The following is a 23,676-nucleotide window of genomic DNA, read 5'->3' on the forward strand; positions in this document are numbered from 1 at the left end:
ACAGTTTGGCTATTGTGGACATTGCTGCTAGAAACATCGGGGTGCAGATGTCTTGGTTTTTCACTGCATCTGTATCTTTGGGGTAAATCCCCAACAGTGCAATTGCTGGGTCGTAGGGTAGCTCTATTTTTAACTCTTTGAGGAACCTCCACACAGTTTTCCAGAGTGGCTGTACCAGTTCACATTCCCACCAATAGTGCAAGAGGATTACCTTTTCTCCGCATCCTCTCCAACATTTGTTGTGTCCTGTCTTGTTAATTTCACCATTCTCACTGGTGTGAGGTGATATCTCCTTGTGGTTTGGATTTGTATTTCCCTGATGGCAAGTGATGCAGAGCATTTCCTCATGTGTTTGTTGGCCATGTCTATGTCTTCTTTGGTGAAATTTCTGTTCATGTCTTTTGCACATTTCATGATTGGATTGCTTGTTTCTTGGGTGTGGAGTTTAAGAAGTTCTTTATAGATCTTGGATACTAGCCTTTTTTCTGATATGTCATTTGTAAATGTCTTCTCCCATTCAGTAGGTTGTCTTTGAGTTTTGTTGACTGTTTCTTTTGCTGTGCAGAAGCTTTTTATCTTGATGAAGTCCCAATAGTTCATTTTTGCTTTTGTTTCCCTTGCCTTCATAGATGTATCTTGCAGGAAGTTGCTGTGGCCAAGTTCAAAAAGGGTGTTGCGGGTGTTCTCCTCTAGGATTTTGATGGATTCATGTCTAACATTGAGATCTTTCATCCATTTTGAGTTTATCTTTGTGTATGGTGTAAGAAAATGGTCTAGTTTCATTCTTCTGCACATGGCTGTCCAATTTTCCCAGCACCATTTATAGAAGAGACTGTCTATTTTTCCAGTGGATAGTGTTTTCTGCTCTGTTGAATATTAGTTGACCATAGGGTTGAAGGCCTATTTCTGGGTTCTCTGTTCTGTTCCATTGATCTCTGTGTCTGTTTTTGTGCCAGTACCACACTGTCTTGATGATCACAGCTTTGAACTACAACCTGATAACTGGCATTGTGATCCGCCCAGCTCTGGTTTTCTTTTTCAATATTCCCCTGGCTATTCAGGGTCTTTTCTGATTCCACACAAAACTTAAGATGATTTGTTCCAACTCTCTGAAGAAAGTCCATGGTATTTTCTTTTTTTAATATTTTATTTATTTTTTCATGAGAGACAGAGAGAGAGAGAGAGAGAGAGAGAGAGAGAGAGGCAGAGACACAGCCAGAGGGAGAAGCAGGCTCTATGCAGGGAGCCTGGCGGGACTTGATCCCAGGTCTCCAGGATCAGGCTCTGGACTGAAGGCGGCGCTAAACCACTGAGCCACTCCGGCTGCCACCCCCGCCCCCGCCCTTGGTATTTTCATAGGGATTGCATTGAACATTTAAATTGCCCTGAGTAGCATTGACATTTTCACACTATTAATTCTTCTAATCCATGAGCATGGAATATTTTTCCATCTCTTTGTGTCTTCCTCAATTTCTTTCAGAAGTGTTCTGTAGTTTTTAGGGTATAGATCCTTTACCTCTTTGGTTAGGTTTATTCCTAGGTATCTTATGCTTTTGGGTGCCATTGTAAATGGGACTGACTCCTTAATTTCTCTTTCTTCAGTCTCATTGTTAGTGTGTACAAATGCTACTGACTTCTGGCCATTGAGTTTGTATCCTGCCACACTGCCGAATTGCTGTATGAGTCCTAGCAATCTTGGGGTGGAGTCTTTTGGGTTTTCTACGGACAGTATCATGTCATCTGCGAAGAGGGAGAGTTTGACTTCTTCTTTGCCAATTTGAATGCCTTTTATTTCTTTTTGTTGCCTGATTGCTGAGTCTAGGACTTCTAGTCCTATGTTGAATATCAGTGGTGAGAGTGGACATCCCTGTCGTGTTACTGATCTTAGGGGAAAGGCTCCCAGTGTTTCTCCATTGAGAATGATATTTGCTGTGGGCTTTTAATAGATGGCTTTTAAGATGCCGGGAAAAGTTCCCTCTATCCCTACACTCTGAAGAGTTTTGATCAGGAATGGATGCTGTGTTTTGTCAAATGCTTTCTCTGCATCTATTGATAGGGTCATATGGTTCTTGTTTTTCTCTTGTTGATATGATCTAACACGTTGATTGCTTTACATGTATTGAACCAGCCTTGCATCCCAGGGATAAATCCCACTTGGTCATGGTGAATAATCTTAATGTATTGTTGGATCCTATTGGCTAGTATCTTGTTGAGAATTGTTGCATCTGTGTTCATCAGGGATATTGGTCTCTAATTCTCCTTTTTGGTGGGGTCTTTGTCTGGTTTTGGAATTAAGGTGATGCTAGCCTCATTGATTAAGTTTGGAAGTATTCCATCCCTTTATATCTTTAGTGGAACAGCTTTAGTGGAATAGGTATTGTTTCTTCTTTAAACATTTGATAGAATTCCCCTGGGAAGCCATCTGGCCCTGGACTTTTGTGTCTTGGGAGGTTTTTGATTACTGCTTTAATTTCCTCCCTGGTTATTGGCCTATTCAGGTTTTCTAGTTCTTCCTGTTCCAGTTTTGGTAATTTGTTTTCCAGAAATGTGTCCATTTCTTGTAGATTGTCTAATTTATTGGTGTATAACTGCTCATAATAAGTTTTTAAAATCATTTGTATTTCCTTGATATTGGTTGTGATCTCTCCTCTTTCATTCATGATTTTATTAGTCTTTTTTCTTTTTAATAAGGCTGTCTAATGGTTTATCTATATTATTAATTCCTTTTTTAAAGATTTTATTTATTTATTCATGAGAGACACACAGAGAGAGAGAGAGAGAGAGAGAGAGAGAGGCAGAGACACAAGCAGAGGGAGAAGCAGGCTCCATGCAGGGAGCCTGACATGGAACTTTATTCCAGGTCTCCAGGATCAGGCCCTGGGCTGAAGGCAGCACTAAACCACTGAGCCACCCATGCTGCCCCTATCTTATTAATTCTTTCAAAGAACCAACTCCTGGTTTTCTTGATATGTTCTACAGTTCTTCTGGTCTCTTTTCATTGAGTTCTGCTCTAATCTTTATTATCTCTCTTCTTCTGCTTGGTGTAGGTTTTTTTTTTCTTTTCTTTCTCCAGTTCCTTTAGGTGTGAGGTTAGCTTGTGCATTTGAGTTTTTTCCAATTTTTTGAGGGATGTTTATATTGCAATATATTCCCATCTTAGGACCACTTTTGCTGTATCCCAAAGATTTTTTGAATGGTGTATCTTCATTTTTATTAGTTTCCATGAATCTTTTTAATTTTTCTCTAATTTACTTGTTGACCCATTTATCTTTTAGCAAGATGCTCTTTAATCTCCATGTGTTTTAGCTTCTTCCAAATTCCTTTTTGTTCTAGTTTCATAGGATTGTGGTCTGAAAATATGCAGGGGACAATCCCAATCTTTTGGTATCCGTTGAGACCTGATTTGTGACCCAGTAAGTGGTCTATTCTGGAGAAAGTTCCATGTGCACTTGAGAAGAATGTGTATTCAGTTGCATTTGGATGCATAGTTCTGTATATAACTGTGAAACCCATCTGGTCCAGTGTATCATTTATAGCTCTTATTTCGTTGGTGATGTTGTGCTTAGAAGATCTGTCATTTGCAGACCGTGCCGTGTTGAAGTCTCTTACTATTAGTGTATTATTATCTAAGTATGTCTTTACTTTGGTTAATAATTGATTGATATACTTAGCAGCTCCCACATTATGGGCATAAATATTCATGATTGTTAGGTCTTCTTGCTGGATAGACCCTTTAAGTATGATATATTGTTCCTCTTCATCTCTTACTACAGTCTTTGGGATAAACTTTAATTTATCTGATATGAGGATTGCTACCCCGGCTTTCTTTTGAGGACCATTTGAATGGTAAATGGTTCTCCACCCTTTCATTTTTAGGCTGGAGGTGTCCTTAGATCTAAAATGAGTCTTGAACCCGGAGTATATAGTTTTCACCCTGTGGAATGTATTTAGTATTTATGGTATCAATCTTCCCAATAGAATATGAGTTCCTGGAATGAAGAAATTATCCTTTCTACATGTATTAATATGAGTTAGCACACAGAAAGTGCCTAATATAGCTCCTGGCACATAGTAAAGACTCAACAAACACTACCTACTTTTTTCCTAAAGCTTGGAGTTTTTTTTCCCTAAAGCTTGACCAGTCTGAACCTAACTTTTTTTCATATGTAAAATGAGGATAATAAAATTATCTACCAGGATGCCTGGGTGGCTCAGTGGTTGAGCATCTGCCTTCAGCTAAGGGCATGATCCTAGATTCCCAGGATGAGTCCCACATCGGGCTTCCTGCATGGAACCTACTTCTCCCTTTGCCTATGTCTCTGCCTCTCTGTGTGTGTGTCTCTCATGAATAATTAAGTAAAATCTAAAAATACAATAAAATAAAAGAACTGCTTGCCTATAGCCTTATACACACATGTATATCTTGGATCCCCAGAAGGCCTTTCCTTGTTGGAATAAGAGCATTAGTGGTTTTTGTCCCTGTTAGCTTTCATCTGCTGCTTGGTGAATTTTGAAATCAAAACTTCCCTATGTGTTATAATTTCATGTAACAAATATTTATCAGGAGTCATCTCCCTGTGCTTGGCACTGTGATAAAGGCTGTTTTCAAGAAGCTTACTGTCTAATAGGGAGAGGGCCAGGCATATGAGGTACTAAGTACACAAGCAGCAGAATGAAACAGGCCTAGATAGAAGCATAAGTAATGTGCCATGTGTGGAGAAGAGAATCCTTAATTCTGATCAGAGAATCACCAAAAATATCATCAAGAGGGTATCATTTCAGCTAATCCTTGAAGGCTGAAAGAATTTTGATAGGCAGAAAGTTGAAAGAGGGTATTCAGAATAAAGGAACAGCATCACCAGAGGTATAGAGATATGAAATTGCATGGTGAGTTAAGGGAATGGGAAGTAGACTAAGGTAGTTGGGCTTCTGTTTCCTATATTTCAGCCATTCACATCCCATCCTCTATTTTTTTTCCATAGCTGAGAACTGCTTGTGCTATTATGACTTAACATTTTTTTCCAAATTGACTCATTGTTGTTACCTAAATTAATACATTTTATTTTTTGAAAAGATCCATCTATTTATTTGAGAGACAAAGAGAGGAGCATAAGTGGGAGGGTCAGAGGGATGGGGAGAGAGAATCTCAAGCAGAATCTGCACTCAGCATGGAGCCTGGGGCAGGGCTCCATCCCTGGACCCGGAGATCATGATCTGAGCCAAAACCAAGAGTTGGACGCTTAACGGACTGAGCTACCCAGGCATCCCCAAATTAATGTATTTTAACAGAAATTTTATATTACTACCATAAATTCAATTTTATTCATTGTACATTAAGATAATTTTCCATCCAAACACCACCCAAGACCATCTAGCATACCTACAGTGGTATGGGGACAACACTTTGAGAAATCCTGGGCTAGAGCATAAGCAATGTCACTGCAGATAGTGAGAGATGAGGCTAGGAAGCTGTGTGTGGATAGTCCATGGGGGCCTTACACATCAGGATAGCATGTGTACACTTTTTCCTGTCAGCAGTGGGAAAATACTGAAGGTTTCAGAGGCAAACATCATTATGACCGTGCTTTCAAAAAAAAAAAAATCTTGCAGTAGCATGGGAAATGGACCAGAAGGAAAGACACCAGCAGGCAAAAAGAGTAGACAAAGACTGCAGTCCAGACCAGGGGAGATTGAGCCTTAATCCATAACAGGAGCAATGGAGATAGAACAGGAGAATGAATGGGAGAGAGATCTTTTGGAAAGGGAAAGAAGTCAAAGAGAACTCCAAAATATTGAAAACATGTGACATTTATTTTGAGGCCTAAAAGATGAATAGAAGCTAGCCAGGAAAGAGCTGAGGAAAGATTCTTCCAAGTAAAAGGGACAGCATGCACAGAAGCTCAGAGGCTAGAGCGCAGAATGAGTTGAAGGAACTGACAGAACAGTATGGTGGAATGCAGAAAACAAGGGGGTGGCCGGAGCCTCCACCACAGAGTGCCTTCGAAACCAAGATTACAAGACCTGACCTTAGGAGTCTTCACCTAAGAGTCATAGGAAGCCACATTAGATGCTGAATTATTAAATTACCATTTACTCCCACACGTTCTCATATTTACAGATAATTTAGACCCAATAAGTAAATACAAAGCCACAGAAATGCTTCTTTGACAAGCCAGCTATGTTCTTGGTTATATGTTGTACAGTGACAGAGTCAGATTTGCATTTAGCATGCTAGCTGCATCAGGGCTTAAATAGAAGTGGGGAGCCTACTTAGAAGACATTGAGGGTCATCTAGGAGAGAGATAATGGTGGCTTGGACTGGGTGGTAGCATGGACATGGGGAATAGAATAATTTGAAAGGTGTTTGGAAGACAGAACTGCCAGGAATTGATAACTGACTAAAGGGAAAAATAATTAGGTTAAAGGTGCAATCTCTGGAGTAAAACAGTCTGAGTTCTCAACCCTTGCTCACCACAAGCTTGCTTTGTGGTCTCAGATAGTTATTTAACCTCTTTAAACCTGGGCTCCTCATCTACAAAATAAGATTAATTGCTGTCTTAATGGAGTCTTTATGAAGATAAATAAAATACGCATGTAAAGCACTTAGTTTTCCGTAATGAGTATACAGTAAATATTGGCTATTACTATATGGGAAAGTGAGCAAGTAAGATGAACCAAAGATGTTTTGAAGAAAGGACCCACTTAGATTCATATTGGTGCCATCTTTAGCTTAAGCTAGTATTCATTAGTAATTTGAGGCTGTACAAGTTTAAATTTATGTTTTTAAGTCAGGAACAGGGTTAAAAGGGTCAGTTTACCAAGGAGACATAACTATGCAAATATAGATGCACCTAACAATAGAGCTTCAATATATATGAAGCAAAAGGTGACAGAACTGAAAAGAAAAATAGACAAATTAACAATGATGTTTGGGGACTTCCTCAAAAACCACAAACAGCCAAAACTCACACAAGATAAAATAGATAATCCATAACCATTAATTAAATTAAATATTTAATTTTGTATAATTAGAGATCTTCCAAAACAGCAAACTGCAGGCCCAGATGGTTTCAACGGCAAATTCTACCAAACATTTTAAAGAAGATATATCACAGATTCTACACAATCTTTCCCAGAAAATAAAAGAGAAAAGAACAGGGATGCTTGAGTGGTTCAGCAGTTGAGCATCTGCCTTCAGTCCAGGGCGTGATCCTGGAGTCCCAGGATCGAATCCTGTGTTGAGCTCCTGGAGTGGAGCCTGCTTCTCCCTCTACCTGTGTGTGTGTGTATGTGTGTGTGTGTGTGTGTGTGTGTGTGTGTGATGAATAAATATATAAAATCTTTTTACAAAAAAGAGGAAGGAACACTTGTCAATTCATTTATGAAGCCAGACCTTGATACCAAAACTAGACAAAGACAGTACAAGAAAGAAAACTATAGACCAATATTCCTCATGAATATAAATGCAAAAATCCTCAATAAAATACTAGCAAATTGAATCCAGCAATACAAAGCATAATATATCATGGCCAAGTGGGCTTTATCCCAGGAATGCAAGTGAAAATCAATGTAAACTACCACATTAACAAAGGAGAACACATGATCATATCAACTGATGTAGAGAAAGCATTTGACAAACTTCCATTTCAATCATGATAAAACCTCTCAGTAAACTAGGAATAGAAGGAAACTTCCTCAACCTGATACAGAGCACCTATAAAAAACACTGCAGCTAACATCATATTTTATGAAAGCCTGAAAGCTTTCTCCCTAAGATGGCAGCAAAACAAGGATGTCCACTCTCACCATTTGTATTTAACATTGTACTAAAAGTCATAGCAAGTGCAATAAGACAGGGAGAAGAAGAAGAAAAAAAGATTGAAAAATAAGGAAAAAAACCTGCCCAATTTACAGATGACATGATTGGCTGTAGAAAATTCCAAGGAAATCTTTTTTTATAAAAGGTTTTATTTATTTATTTATTCATGAGAGCTACAGAGAGAGAGGCAGAGACATAGGCAGAGGGAGAAGCAGGGTCCCCACGGGGAGCCTGACATGGGGCTCTATCTCAGGACCAGGGATCATGACCCAAGCCAAAGGCAGATGCTCAACCACTGAGCCACCCAGGTGCCCCAGGAAATCTATTAAAAAAGAAGAAAAAAACCTTCAAGAACTAGCAAAGGAGTTTAGCCAAGCTACAGGATACAAGATCAAAAATTTCTATATACTAGTAGAAATCAGTTGAAAATAGAAATTTAAGGGGCACCTCGATGGCTCAGTTGGCTCTTGATTTTGATTCAGGTCATGATCTCAGGTTACTGGGATCAAGCCCCATATCAGGCTCTGCCTTGGGCATGAAGCCTGCTTAAGATTCTCTTTCTCCCTCTCTCTGAGCCCTTCCCTCCCTTCTAAAAAGAAAAAAAATAAGAAAATAGAAATTTTAAGACAATGCTATTTAAATGCCCTCTCCAGAAATGAAAGATTTATGAATAAGTTTAACAAAAACCTGTACAGCATCTGTAGGCTGAAAACTAAAGTACTAATGCATAAAATTAAAGACTTAAATAGTTAGAGACATACTGTGTTCATGGATTGGAAAATTCAATATAATAAAGATGTCATTTCTCCCTAAATTTATCTATAAATGTAACATAATTCAAATAAAAATCCCAGCAGGTATATAAGATAACACTTTTGCATAAATATTAAATTCCCCAAACTTGATAATAGCACTGTGGATGTGATATAGGAAGAGAATGTCTTTGTTTTTAGAAAATATGTGCTTAGGTATTTAGGGGCAAAGGGTTATGATCTCTGCAATGTACTTTCAAATACAAACACAGATGTATAGACATATTTAAAGATAATTAAACATAGAATATTTTCAATAGGAAGATATAGGTGAAGGTTATTAAAACATTCTTGCAAATTTTCTATCAATCTAAAGTTTTTTTCAAAATAAAAAATTTTTAAAACTCCCACCAGGAGGTTATGTAGACATAGGCAAGTTGATTCTAAAACTTATATAGAAAAACAAAGGAATTACAATAACTAAAACAGTTTTGAAAAAGAATAAAATTGGAGGAATCACACTATCTGACCTTAAGAATTGGCATACAACTACAGTAATCAAGACAGTGATGTATTAGCAAGGGATAGATCAATGGAACAGAAAAAAGAGTCCAGAAATAGACCTACACAAATATGACCAATTGATTTTTTTATATTGACATAAAATCAGTGTATAACATTGTGTAAGTTTCAAGGTATAACATTATAATTCACCATTTGTATGCACTATAAAATGATCACCATCCTAAGTCTAGTTACCATCTATCACCATACAATTGAGCCCTTTCACCCACTTTGCCCACCTCCCAACCCCATTCCCCTCTGGTAACCACCAATCTTTATGAGTTTATTTTTGCTGTGTTTCTTTGTTTTGGTTTTTAGATTCTACACGTAAATGAAATCATATGGTATTTGTCTTTCACTGTTGGACTTATTTCACTTAGCATAATACCCTCTAGGTCCAGCCATGTTGATGCAACTAGCAAGATTTCCTTCTTTCTATGGCTGAGTAGAATTGCATCATATATATATGCTGCATCATTATCCATTCATCTTTCCATAGACACTTAGGTTGTTCCCATATCTTGGCTATTGTGAATATTGCTGCAACAAACATTGGGGGGTGCATATATCTTTTTTAATTACTGTTTCGTATTCTTCAAATAAATACCCAGGAGTGGAATAGCTGGATCATATGGTAGTTCTATTGTTAATATGAAGAATCCTCATACTGTTTGCTATAGTGGATCCACAAACTTACATTCTCACCAACAATGTACAAGTGTTTCCTTTTCTCCACATCTTCTCCAACATTTGTTATTTCTTGTCTTTTTGATAATAGCCGTTTTAACATGTATGAGGTGGTTTCTCATCGTGGTTTTGATTTGCATTTCCCTGATGATTGGTGATGCTGAGCATCTTTTCATGTATCTATTGGCCATCTGTATGTTTTCTTTGGAAAAATGTCTTTTCATATCCCCTGCTCCTATTTATATCAGGTTGTTGATTTTTTGTTAAGTTGTATGACTTCTTTATATATTTTGAATATTAACCCCTTATATCAGATTTATGATTTGTAAATATCTTCTCCCATTCAGCAGGTTACCTTTTTGTTTTATGGATGGTTTTCTTAACTGTGCAGAAGAGTTTTAACTTAATCTAGTCCCATTTGTTTATTTCTGCTTTTATTTCCCTTGTTTTCAGAGTCAGATAAAAAAATTGCTAAGAACAATGTCAAGGAGCTTACAGACTAGGTTTTTTTTCTTCTAGGAATTTTATGGCTTCAGATCTTACATTCAAGTCCCTAATCCATTTTGAGTTAAGTTTTGGGTATGGCGTAAGGTCTAGTTTCATTCTTTTGCATGTGGCTGCCCAGTTTTCCTTACATTATTTATTGAAAAGACTTCCCCTTTCTCATTATATATTCTTGACTCTTCTGTCATAAATTAATTGATCATATTATGTGTGGGTTTATTTCTGGGCTCTCTATCCTCTTCCATTGATCTATATGTTTTTATGCTAATATAATACTGTCTTGGTTACTATAACTTTGTAGTATAGTCTGAAATCAGGAGCTCGATACCTCCAGCTTTATTCTACTTTCTCAGGATTGCTTTGACTATTTAAGATTTTTTGCAGTTCCATACAAATTTTAGAATTATTTGTTCTAATTTTGTGAAAAATGCCATTGGGATTTTGATAAAGATTGAGTTGAATTTGCAGATCGCTTTGGGTAGTATGAATTAACATTTTAACAATGTTAATTCTTCCAATCTATGAGCACAGACTATCTTTCCACTTATTTGTGTCTTCTTCAATTTCCTTTATCAGTGTCTCATAGTTTTTAGTGTACATGTCTTTCACTTCCTTGGATAAATTTATTCCTAGGAATTTTTTTTGAAGCAGTTGTAAATGGGATTGTTTTCTTACTTTCTCTTTGTGATGGTTTGTTCTTGGTGTATAAAAATGCAACAGATTTCTGTATATTGATTTTGTTTCCTGCAACTTTAGTGAATTCATTTATTGGTTCTAACAGCTTTTCGTGGTCTTTAGGGTTTTCTATGTATAGTATCATGTGAGCTGCAAATAGAGTTTTACATTCGCCTTTATTTTAAAAAAAAGAATATTTATTTATTTATTCGAGAGAGACACAGAGAGAGAGGGAGAGACATAGGCAGAGGGAGAGGCAGGATCCCCTCGGGGAGACCGAAGTGGGACTCGATCCCAGGACCAAAGGCAGATGCTCAACCATTGAGCCACCCAGGCATACCTACTTCTTTCTTTCTGATTTGGATCCCTTCCCTTTTATTTCTTTTTCTTGTCTAAGTGCTGTAGCTAGGACTTCCAATATTATGTTGAATAAAAGTGGTGAGAATGGGCATCTCTGTCTTTTTCTTGATCTTAGCAGCTTTCAGCTTTTCACTGTTGAATATTATGTTAGCTGTGGGTTAGTCATATATGGCCTTTATTATATTGAGGTACATTCCCTCCATACTCACTTTGTTGAGAGTTTTTATTATAAATGAATGTTGAAAAAAAAAACAAAAAAAAATAAATGAATGTTGAATTTTGTCAAGTCATTTTTCTGGATCTATTGAGATGATTGTGTGATCTTTATCCATTTTGTTAGTGTGATATATCATGTTGTTTGATTAGTGGATGCTAAACTAAACCATCCTTGCATCTCTGAAATAAATCCCACTTGATCATGGTATCTGATCCTTTAATGTATTGTTGAATTTGGTCTGCTAATATTTTGTTGAGGATTTTTGTGTCTTGTTCATTAGGGAAATTGGCCTGTAATTTTTTCCTTTTTCTTCTTTTCTTTTCTTTTCTTTTCTTTTCTTTTCTTTTCTTTTCTTTCTTTCTTTCTTTCTCTTTCTTTCTTCTTTCTTTCTTTCTTTCTTTCTTTCTTTCTTTCTTTCTACCTTTCTTCTTTCTTTTGTTCATTTGTTTATTCTTTTTGTAGTGTTCTTGTCTGGTTTGAGTGTCGGGTTAATTCTAGTCTCACAAAATGAGTTTGAAGTATTCTCTCTTCTTTAAATTTTTGGAAGACTTTGAGAAAGATAGGTATTAAATGTCCTGTGAATGTTTGGTAGAATTCACCAGCAAAGCCATCTGATCCTAGTTGTCTTTCTGTAATTGACTTCTAGTTTCATACCGTTGTGACTGGGAAAAATGCTTGATATGATTTCAATCTGTAAATTTATTGAGACCTGTTTTGTGGCCTAACATGATCTATCCTAGAGAATGTGAACTTGAGGAGAATGTGTATTCTGCTGCTTTGGGAAGTTCTGTATATATCTATTAAGTCCATCTGGTCTCGTGTGTCATTTAAGGCTGTCTCCTTATTGCTTTTCTGTCAGGATGGTCTACCCATGATGTAAGCGAGGTATTAAAGTCCCCTACTGGGGCATCTGGTTGGTTAGGTTGGTTAGTTGGTTAGGTGACTGACTCTTGGTTTCAGCTCTGGGTGTGATTTCAGGGTCATGAGATTGAGCCCCATTTAACTGACTGAGCCACCCAAGCACCCTTATAAATATTTCTTTATCAATAGATTCTTAATTTAAATATTTAAAAAATATTTTAAATAATTTTCAATCACTAAGAGCTGCAGACAACATGTGCTGCTATATTCTGGAATGCCCTCTCAGGAACCTGCAGCCACAGCTGGCAGATCTCACTGGTACTGTGGGCCACTCCTGCAGCAGAGGTTGGTCACAGACAATTCAGGGCTGTCCTTACTGGGCCATCAAAATCAGGCCACATTCCAGAGCTCCCCACTCTGCATATCAATCAGGTGTCATGACATTCTCTACTAGTGGCCTTTTAAAGACCTACCTACCTGTAGTATTCAGCAGGGCCAGGACCCCCATTTTAGAAATGGGAATTCAGATGACCTATGAAATGCAATTAATTCCCAGGACAATTATGGTGATCCAAAAACCCAGGGTTAGGCAGAATGGATATATTCTGATTCAAAAAAAGGTAACAAAGACAGTGGTTGTGATGGCAGAATACACTTGTATGCATCTCAAGTCAAGCTCCAGCTGTTCCAGGCCCCCGTTGCTGGGCTTTGATCTTTTGCAATACTTTAAAAAATACTCCATGCAGTGTGCTGAGCAGCTGAAGTACTTCTCATATATTTGCTCTTAACAGAAAAAAAAATATTTTAACTTCATATTAGCTTTTTAAGAGGTTAATCTGCTACCTTTATTTTTTTTAATTAATTAATTAATTAATTAATTTTTTTAAATTAATTTTTATTGGTGTTCAATTTACCAACATACAGAAAAACACCCAGTGCTCATCCCGTCAAGTGTCCACCTCAGTGCCCATCACCCATTCCCCTCCAACACCCGCCCTCCTCCCCTTCCACCACCCTTAGTTCGTTTCCCCGAGTTAGGAGTCTTTATGTTCTGTCTCCCTTCCTGATATTTCCCAACATTTCTTTTCCCTTCCTTTATATTCCCTTTCACTATTATTTATATTCCCCAAATGAATGAGAACATACACTGTTTGTCCTTCTCCGATTGACTTATTTCACTCAGCATAATACCCTCCAGTTCCATCCACGGTGAAGCAAATGGTGGGTATTTGTTGTTTCTAATTGCTGAGTAATATTCCATTGTATACATAAACCACATCTTCTTTATCCATTCATCTTTCGATGGACATCGAGGCTCCTTCCACAGTTTGGCTATTGCGGCCATTGCTGATAGAAACATCGGGGTGCAGGTGTCCCGACGTTTCATTGCATCTGAATCTTTGGGGTAAATCCCCAACAGTGCAATTGCTGGGTCGTAGGGCAGGTCTATTTTTAACTCTTTGAGGAACCTCCACACAGTTTTCCAGAGTGGCTGCACCAGTTCACATTCCCACCAACAGTGTAAGAGGGTTCCCCTTTCTCCACATCCTCTCCAACATTTGTGGTTTCCTGTCTTGTTAATTTTCCCCATTCTCACTGGTGTGAGGTGGTATCTCATTGTGGTTTTGATTTGTATTTCCCTGATGGCAAGTGATGCAGAGCATTTTCTCATGTGCATGTTGGCCATGTCTATGTCTTCCTCTGTGAGATTTCTCTTCATGTCTTTTGCCCATTTCATGATTGGATTGTTTGCTTCTTTGGTGTTGAGTTTAATAAGTTCTTTATAGATTTTGGAAACTAGCCCTTTATCTGATATGTCATTTGCAAATATCTTCTCCCATTCTGTAGGTTGTCTTTTAGTTTTGTTGAGTGTATCCTTTGCTGTGCAAAAGCTTCTTATCTAATTGCACCCAAAAGCATAAGATACCTAGGAATAAACCTAACCAAAGAGGTAAAAGATCTATACCCTAAAAACTATAGAACACTTCTGAAAGAAATTGAGGAAGACACAAAGAGATGGAAAAATATTCCATGCTCATGGATTGGCAGAATTAATATTGTAAAAATGTCAATGTTACCCAGGGCAATTTACACGTTTAATGCAATCCCTATCAAAATACCATGGACTTTCTTCAGAGAGCTAGAACAAATTATTTTAAGATTTGTGTGGAATCAGAAAAGACCCCGAATAGCCAGGGGAATTTTAAAAAAGAAAACCATATCTGGGGGCATCACAATGCCAGATTTCAGGTTGTACTACAAAGCTGTGGTCATCAAGACAGTGTGGTACTGGCACAAAAACAGACACATAGATCAATGGAACAGAATAGAGAACCCAGAAGTGGACCCTGAAATGTATGGTCAACTAATATTTGATAAAGGAGGAAAGACTATCCATTGGAAGAAAGACAGTCTCTTCAATAAATGGTGCTGGGAAAATTGGACATCCACATGCAGAAGAATGAAACTGGACCACTCCCTTTCACCATACACAAAGATAAACTCAAAATGGATGAGAGATCTAAATGTGAGACAAGAGTCCATCAAAATCATAGAAGAGAACACAGGCAACACCCTCTTTGAACTCGGCCACAGTAACTTCTTGCAAGATACATCCACAAAGGCAAAAGAAACAAAAGCAAAAATGAACTATTGGGACTTCATCAAGATAAGAAGCTTTTGCACTGCTACCTTTATTATACATTTGCACTTATCAGTAGATTTTTATGTTTGTATGTCTTCATGTTCCTAGTTAGTGCCTTTCTTTTCAGCTTAAAGAAATCCCTTTAACATTTCTTGTAAGGCCAGTTTAGTAGTGATCAAATCTTTTAATTTTGCTTGTGTAAAAAACTCTCTATCGCTCCTTTAAATCTGAATGACAACCTTGCCAGGTAGAGTTTTCTTGGTTGGATGTTTCTTCCTTTCAGCACTTTGGTTTCTTTTATTTACTTTTCTCTTTTCACTGAAGAATAATTAACATTCAGTGTTGCATTAGTTTCAGGTGTACAATAGAATGATTCAACAATTCTATACATCATCATCAAGATAAATGTATTCTTGATCTTTTTTTTTTTTAAACATTTCTTTTTTTTTTTTAATTTTTATTTATTTATGATAGTCACACAGAGAGAGAGAGAGAGAGGCAGAGACACAGGCAGAGGGAGAAGCAGGCTCCATGCACCGGGAGCCTGATGTGGGATTCGATCCCGGGTCTCCAGGATCGCGCCCTGGGCCAAAGGCAGGCGCTAAACCGCTGCGCCACCCAGGGATCCCTTCTTGATCCTTTTTTAAAAAATATTCTTGATCCTTTTTATCTATTTCACCCCACTCCCTGCCCATCTCCCCTCTGGCAACCACCATTTTTTCTCTGTATTTAAGAGTCTCTTTTTTATTGGTATCTTTTTGTTTGTTCATTTGTTTTGTTTCTTAAATTCCACATATGAGTGAGATTATATATTTGTCTTTCTCTGACTAACTTATTTCTCTTAGCACTATACCTTCCAGGTCCAGCTATGTTACAAATGGCAAGATCATGTATATATACACATTTACATATAACATCTTCTTTATCCATTCATCTATGGATAGGCACTTGGGTTACTTCTATTATCTTGCCTATTGTAAATAATGCTGCGGTAAACATAGGAATGTATATATCTTTTCAAATTAGTGTTTCTCATTTTTTTGGGGGGGGGGTAAGTGCCTAGTGGTGGAATTACTGATCATATGGTAATTTTAATTTTCTTTTTAAAAAAGATTTTATTTATTTAATTGAGAGTGAGCAGAGCTAGAGAGAGAACACAAACACTGGGGGGAGTATGGCAGGACAGAGGGAGAGGGAGAAGTAGACTCCCCACTGAGCAGGGATCCTGATGCAGGGCTCAATCCCAGGACCCTGGGATCATGACCTGAGCTGAAGACAGCCACTTAGCCAAGTGAACCACCCAGGAGCCCCTATTTTTAATTTTCTAAGAAACCTCCATGCTGTTTTCCACAGTGGCTGAACTAATTTGCATTCCCACCAACAGTGCACAAAGCTTCCTTTTTCTCTACATCTTTGCCAGCACTTTCTAATTCTTGTCTTCTGGATTCGAGCCATTCTGACTGGTATAGGGTGATATCTCATTGCAGTTTTGATTTGCATTTCCCTGATTATTAGTGATGTTGAGCATCTGTTCATGTGTCTATTGGCCATCTGTATGTCTTCAGAAAGATGTCTGTTCATGTCCTCTGCTCATTTTTTTATTTGGGTTATTTTTTGGTACTATGTGAGTTTTTTTAATATATTTTGAATATTAACTTCTTATCAGATACATCATTTGCAAACCTCTCATTCAGTAGGTTGTCTTTTTGTTTTATTGATGGTTTCCTTTGCTGTGAAAAAGTTTTTTATTTTGATGTAGTTCCAATAGTTTATTTTTGCTTTTGTTTCCCTGGCTTTTGTTTCCCTAATATGGTGTATCCATGTCCATGTTCCCTAGGGGGTGCCTCTGTATCCTCAGCATGTATGACATGCAGAAGAAGACAGATCTAGAAAAATGTTTCTGTGACTCATGTTAGAGACATTGTTGCCTGTTCTCTTCTAGGACTTTGATGGTCATGTCTCACATTTAGGTCTTTAATCCATTTTGAGTTTATTTTTGTGTATGGTGTAAGAAAGTGGTCCAGTTTCATTCTTTTGCATGTAGCTGTCCAGTTTTCCCAGAACCATTTGTGGATGAGACACTTTTCCTCCTTATATATTCTTGCCCCCTGTGTCATAGATTAACTGACCAAAAAGACATATATTTATTTCTGGGCTCTCTATCCTATTCCATTGATCTATGTGTCTATTTTTGTGTCAGAACGATACTGTTTTGATTACCACAGTGTTGTAGTATATCTGGGATTGTGATATCTCCAGCTTTTTTTCTTCTTTTAAAGATTACTTTGGCTATTCTGTCTGCTTTTAATATTCTCTCTTTATTTTTTGGCATTTGAATTATAATGTGTCTTGGTACACACCTCTTTGAGTTCATTTTATTTGGAACTTTGCTTCTTGAAGCTGTCTGTTTTCCTCCCTAGGTTATGGAATATTTCAGCCATTGTTTTCTCTAATAAGTTTTCCACTGCTTTCTCTTTCTCTTGTCCTTTTGGGACCCATTTAATACAAATGTTAGTCTGCTTGATATTGTCCCATCAATCCCTTAAGCTATATTCACTTATTTTCATTTTTTTCTCTTTGCTGCTTGATGTTAGTTTTTCTGCCCTGCGAAATTAACTGATCCTTTATTCTGCTTTACCTAGACTGCTATTGAACCCCTCTACTGTATTTTTCAGTTTAGATACTATATTCTCCAGCTGCATGACTTCTATTTGGTACTTTATTGTTTTCTATCTCATTGTTGAAGCTCTGTGTTTGTTCTTACTTCTCAAGTTCAGTGAACATCTTTATGGCCATTACTTTGAATTCTTTATCAGGTAGATTATCTCCATTTTTAAGGTTTCTTTTCCTGAGGTTTTTTCTTGTTCTTTCAGTTGGAACATATCCCTCTGTCTTCAATTTGCTTGACCCTCTATGATTGTTACTATGTAACAGCTATTTCTCCCAGTCTTGAAAGAGTGGCCTTGTGTAGGAGATTAAATTTATCATTTAGCTTTTCTCTACCTTTTGGTTGTTTCTCAGACCTTTGTAATTGTTTAAGTAGCCTGAGTTGTTCTCCATAGATTCCATTTGTTGAGGGTATGCAACACCTGTTAGTGTTCAAGAGAGAGATATCTCAAACAGTTTAGTTTCAGGCTAATTATAAGCCAGATCCTCAGGCAACAGTTTTTAAGGTAGGTAAATATATACAGTCTTGTGAGTCTACAGTATAAATCCTGCTGACATCCAGACAAGAAGCTCTGGAGGTGTCCCCTGGGCAATAGTTGCAAAAATTGTGGCTTTAGACTTTAAGCTCCTTTCTGAGTGGTATTAGCCAGCTGTGGGGAGGACAAGGGAGGGCACTAATATGGTGTCTCCCTGTCCATATTCCCTGGGGGGTGCCTCTGTAGCCTCTGGATGTATGGCAAACCTAAAGCCTGTCTCTCAGGCTGAAGCTTCAGGACAAGGAAATAAAACTTCTTCACATGAAAAGTAGGAGTTTGTTTCAGTCTGCTGTTTGTGCAGTGCCTTGTGGGTGGTAGCCCGCCAAAGACTATCTCCCCAATTTATTTGGACTCATGGGACCCATAAATACATTCCCCCTGGCCATCAGAGCCAGGTACTCAAGAGGTGTCCTTTGTATGGGCTGCATGTGCTTGTTGGCTATAGCTTGGTGGGCCACGACTATAGCACGTGGGGGTGGGGCACTTGGCCAGCCCAGCTGCAGTGGGATAGTCTGCACTTGCAGTGCATGGGGCAAGGGTGGCAGTCCTACTGGAGCTAGCAGGCTAGGGATAGGGTGTGAAAAAGTCACCTGCTAGTGCCAATACCAACAGAGCAGAAGAACTAAAAAATGACACCCACAGGTGCCTCCATCTTTGAAGAGCATCCAAACAGGTTTCTGTTTCTCTAGCAGATGCTTTAAGATTAATAAATGAGTTTCCAAGTGACTTTCAAATGATTGCTTTTGTGTTGGGTCCTAGGGCAAGTGGATCTCCTTTTAAGCATGTATTTTCTATTTCCTAGTCCTATGGTTCTCCTTGAAGTAAACCCTGTTGGTTTTCAAGACCAGACACTTCTGGTGCAGTTCCCAAGGATTGGGAGGCCTGAAAGGAGGGATAAACTCCTCACTCCTCAGGGACGAGCTCCAGATTATGAGACACCCTCCCAAATGTGGGTTACTGTTCCTGAATGTGAGAGTTTCTTGCTAGACTATATCAATGTGGCTTTTTATCCTTTGTTGTGGAGGCTCTGCTCAGGTATCTTTCAGGGCCTTTTCAGAGGAAATTGTTCCTTGTGTAACTGTAGAGTTGCTGTGTTCATGGGAGAAGATGAGTTTAAGATCTTTCTATACCACATCCTGAACCCTCCTATGGCCAATGGATCTTTGAGAAAGATGCAAAAGCAATTCAATGAAAGAAGGGCAGTCTTTTATTTTTTTAAAAGATTTTGTTTATTTATTTCAGGAAAGAACATGCACACAAGCAGGGGGAGGGGCAGAGGGAGGGGCAGAGGAGAAGAAGAAGCAGACTCCCCACTGAGCAGGGAGCCCAGATACAGGGCTTGATCTCAAGACCTTGAGATCATGACCTGAGCTGAAGGTAGTCACTTAACCAACTTCAGGCACGGCTGAAGGGTAGTCTTTTAAACAAATGTTGGAACAACCAGATATCCATATGTAGTATATGAACCTTGGTCAAAACCTCACATCTTATTAAAATAATTAACTCAAAATGAATCACAGACATAAATGTAAAACACAAACTGTAAAACTTTTAGTAAAAAACTTAGAAGAAAACCTCCATGACCTGAAGTGAGGTAAAAGGTTCTTAGATTTTTACATTAAAAGCACAATATATAGGGCAGCCTGGGTGGCTCAGCGGTTTAGCGCCACCTTCAGCCCAGGGCCTAATCCTGGAGACCCGGGATTGAGTCCCACATTTGGCTCCCTGCATGGAGCCTGCTTCTCCCTCTGCCTGTGTCTCTGCCTCTGTGTGTGTGTGTATCTCTCATGAATAAATAAATAAAATCTTTAATTAAAAAAAGCACAATATATAAAGGGAAAAAATAATAAATTTGACTTCATCAAAATTAGAAGCTTTTGCTCTAAGAAAGACCGTGTTAAGAGAATGAAAATATAGATACAGACTGGGAGAAAATGTTTGCAAATCACATATCCAACAAAGAACTTGTATCCAGAATGTATAAAGAACTCCTAAAACTCACCAGTAAGAAAACTCAAACGACCCAATTGAAAAATGAACCAAAGTGAAATAGACACCTCCCCAAAGAGGATACAGAAGGCAGATAAGCACATAGAAAGCTGTTAAGCATCATTAGATATTTGGGAAATTAAAATTAAAATTTGAGATGCCACACTACACATCTATTAGAATGGCTTGGCCATCTTCAATATAAACTAAATTAAGAGCCTGCCTTATGTGAACCTCTTCCTTGATAATCCACACTAAGATTTCTCACTTGAACACAGACAAATTTTTGGAAGCATCTCCTGGTGTCAAGGCCGTAATATCTAAGGGAGGGTCACATATACATATGCACAAAAGGTTGTTCTTTATCATTCTTGCCTCAGATAAGTTTGCTTTCTGTCATAGAATTCCTTGTTCCATGAGATTTAGCTCTTCCACCTTTGGCCTCCGTTTCCCTTATCTCTTTATTTTTTAAAAAAGATTTATTTACTCATTTATTCAGAGAGAGCAAGAGAGAGGCAGAGACACAGGCAGAGGGAGAAGCAGGCTCCACGCAGGGAGCCCGACGTGAGACTCAATCCCGGATCTCCAGGATCACACCCCGGGCTGCAGGCGGCGCTGCGCCACAGGGGCTGTCCTCCCTTATCTCTTTAAATCACCCTTCTGTCACTGTGAGTGACACCAGTGACACTCAAACAGGCTGCATCTGGCAGGCTGGTCCTCAAAGGACATTTATGGTCTCCTGAGGTGTCACACCTGCAGTTCAAATAGATTCCACAAGGGGGATGGTGTTTATGGAAGTGCAGCTCTTGGCTAGACTACCCTTAGAACTTTGTGTATAACTGAAAGAGACCAGATATTAGGTACATAATCCATCTATGATTTTTAAATAGCATCTATTTAAAAATAACACAAATGCTGCCTAGATACTAATCATTTAAGTTAACCCATTATTGAAAAGAGAAAACATTTATTTTTCAGTCAATCTGTAGATGTTTGCTAAACACCTACTGTGTGCAAGGCACTGTTCTAAATACTGGGGATACAAACTAAATTTATTTGGAGCAAGATATAAAAGAAATGATACATTTAGACTACTTTTAATTAATAATGATTCTTGCTGAGTTTTGTTCTGAAGCTTACCTGGCAAATTTACTCTCATGTTTTATGAGGGTCAGAGGTAGCAGGACGTTTATCAATGGAAAGCTTCCTGTGAAATTCCTCCCACCACTATTTCCTATTTAATTAGCATGATTATAACAACCATCTTAGCTAGTTCTTGCAGAGAGAATTCAGCCGATCACTAAGGTTTCTTCTACTCCATAACATGATTTTTTAAAGAAAGGCCCATTCCATCTTTTTCCTGTTTTTTTTTTTTTTCATCTATGTCCAAAATGCAAGAAACAAACCTGCTGCTAAGTAACTCTTGAGTTTCTTCCCCTTCTTTGGAAATTTCATCTACCTAATGTGGTTACCTGGCCAAATAAGTCATTCCTTTAGCTGGGTCTTTTTTCATTCACAATATGTGTACTTAGCCCCTCTTTCCCATTAGTGCAGATTATTTTATTTTTTAAGATTTTATTTATTTATGAGAGACACAGAAAGAAAGGCAAAGACATAGACAGAGGGAGGAGTAGGCCTCCTGCGGGAGCCCAATGGGGAACTCCATCAAAGGACCCCAGGATCAGGACCTGAGCCAAAGGCAGATGCTTAACCACTGAGCCACCCAGGTAGCCCATGAATGTAGATTTTTAAATGGGATTTAATTCCCACTGCTGTGAGATGTATCATGTTTACATTTCAAAGTCTACTGTGACCCTTTGCTAACAGAAATAATATTCCCCTTTCTAGATTTTTGAGACATTCTGAATGTGACAAAACTGAACATAGGAAAGTGCTTTCTAAATATGTGTTTTCTTCTCAGCATCAGCCTGTATACAACAGGCAGCCCTCTTCACTAGTATGTACTGAAAGCAGTTCCACAAAGAAAGGAGGGTCAAGGGACACCTGGGTGGCTCAGTGGTTGAGCATCTGCCTTTGGCTCAGGTTGTGATCCCGGGGTCCTGGGATCAATTCCCTTATCGGGCTCCCCACAGGGAGCCTGCTTCTCCCTCTGTCTGTATCTCTGCCTCTCTCTGTGTGTCTCTTGAATGAATGAATGAATGAATGAATGAATAAATAAATAAATAAAATCTCCAAAAAAAGAAAGAAAGGAGGGTCAAGCTTTTAGAAAGGAATTCCTGAAGTCTCAGAAATGGGATGTCAGCCACTGGTTCAAGGTGCTGTTCTTGCCAAGCAGTGCTGTCATTTGACCCCAGCTGAGGGCCTGCTCTGAGAATATCATGGTTATGTTGTTTCCTCAGTTAAGATCTCAGCCATCAAAAAGGGACCCAGGTCCAGGGACTCAGAGTACAGCCTGAACTACAGCAGAGCTGGAAGAGGTTGTGACGGGAAAGGGAGAGAAGGGTCTCATATGAGCCTTGACCTGCTCCTTCTGTATAGAGTGGATATGGCAGTTAAAGTTATATTAAACTTGAAAGAAACCAAAGGAAACTGATTTTGTTTCCCCTCAGGAGCGATTCCTGTTTTGCTTATACCCTACTTTCTGGTGTTCACTAAATTATGGATCTTGTCTGTGCTCACCTTAGCCTGGCTCGCCTATGATTGGAATACCCACAGTCAAGGTATGAGACAAGGGAAGTGTGATGGTCCCTGTCTGTGCAAAGGATGGAACCAAAGGGAGAGGTAAATGGAGGGAGAGAGTGGGAGAAGAAGAGGGAGAAAGGATAGGAAGGGGAAAGAGGGGAAAGGGAAAGGAAAAGAGTTAGGAAGGTGGAGGGCTGGAAAGATGGAAAGAAGCAAATAGGTGTACAGGGAAGGAGACAGAGAGAGGAGAGCAAAGATCAGCAAGAAAAAGAGATCTCATCTCTCCCAGGCTTCTGAGGAAGGATTAAGAGGTTTCAGGGCAGGTGCCCTCAGTTTTGGGACATTTACCTATCACTTTCCTGGCTGGTTCCAGGGAAGCAGGGGTCTCCTATATTTTCTTGGGGGTTGGACTCAGGTACAGAGCCTACAGCACTACGTTCTAGAGATATGGAAATGTGAAAAGGGGACTTCTTCTGTGACCTGAGGACTATAGGAAGAACCTTCTACCTCTGAGAGATGTTTGAGGGATTGTAGCTCATCTGCTCTTTCCTTCCCTTCTGTACCCACAGGTGGTAGGCGTTCAGCTTGGGTACGTAATTGGACCCTCTGGAAGTATTTTCAAAATTATTTCCCAATAAAGGTAACCACTCTTCCTTTTGGTGCTCTTGGTTCCTGTTGCCCAGACTTTCCCTCCCCACTCAGCGCCATGTTTTCAAAGGCTTTAGTGGCCAGCAGTGAAAGTCAAGTCCCAGAAGCAT

The 23,676-nt window shown here is 38.7% G+C and overlaps 1 protein-coding gene across 1 annotated transcript in view; it reads left to right on the plus strand.

The window, feature by feature from the left end:
* Nucleotides 1-23,676, plus strand: part of DGAT2L6 (diacylglycerol O-acyltransferase 2 like 6) — a 35,385-nt gene that overhangs the window by 7,373 nt on the left and 4,336 nt on the right. The window contains exons 2-3 of the mRNA XM_041742317.1: nucleotides 22,846-22,956; nucleotides 23,488-23,558. Coding sequence (XP_041598251.1) covers nucleotides 22,846-22,956; nucleotides 23,488-23,558 — 182 coding nt within the window. The remainder of the gene's footprint in view (nucleotides 1-22,845; nucleotides 22,957-23,487; nucleotides 23,559-23,676) is intronic.

This window comes from Vulpes lagopus, chromosome X, assembly GCF_018345385.1.
Source record: "Vulpes lagopus strain Blue_001 chromosome X, ASM1834538v1, whole genome shotgun sequence".
Lineage (NCBI taxonomy): Eukaryota > Metazoa > Chordata > Mammalia > Carnivora > Canidae > Vulpes > Vulpes lagopus.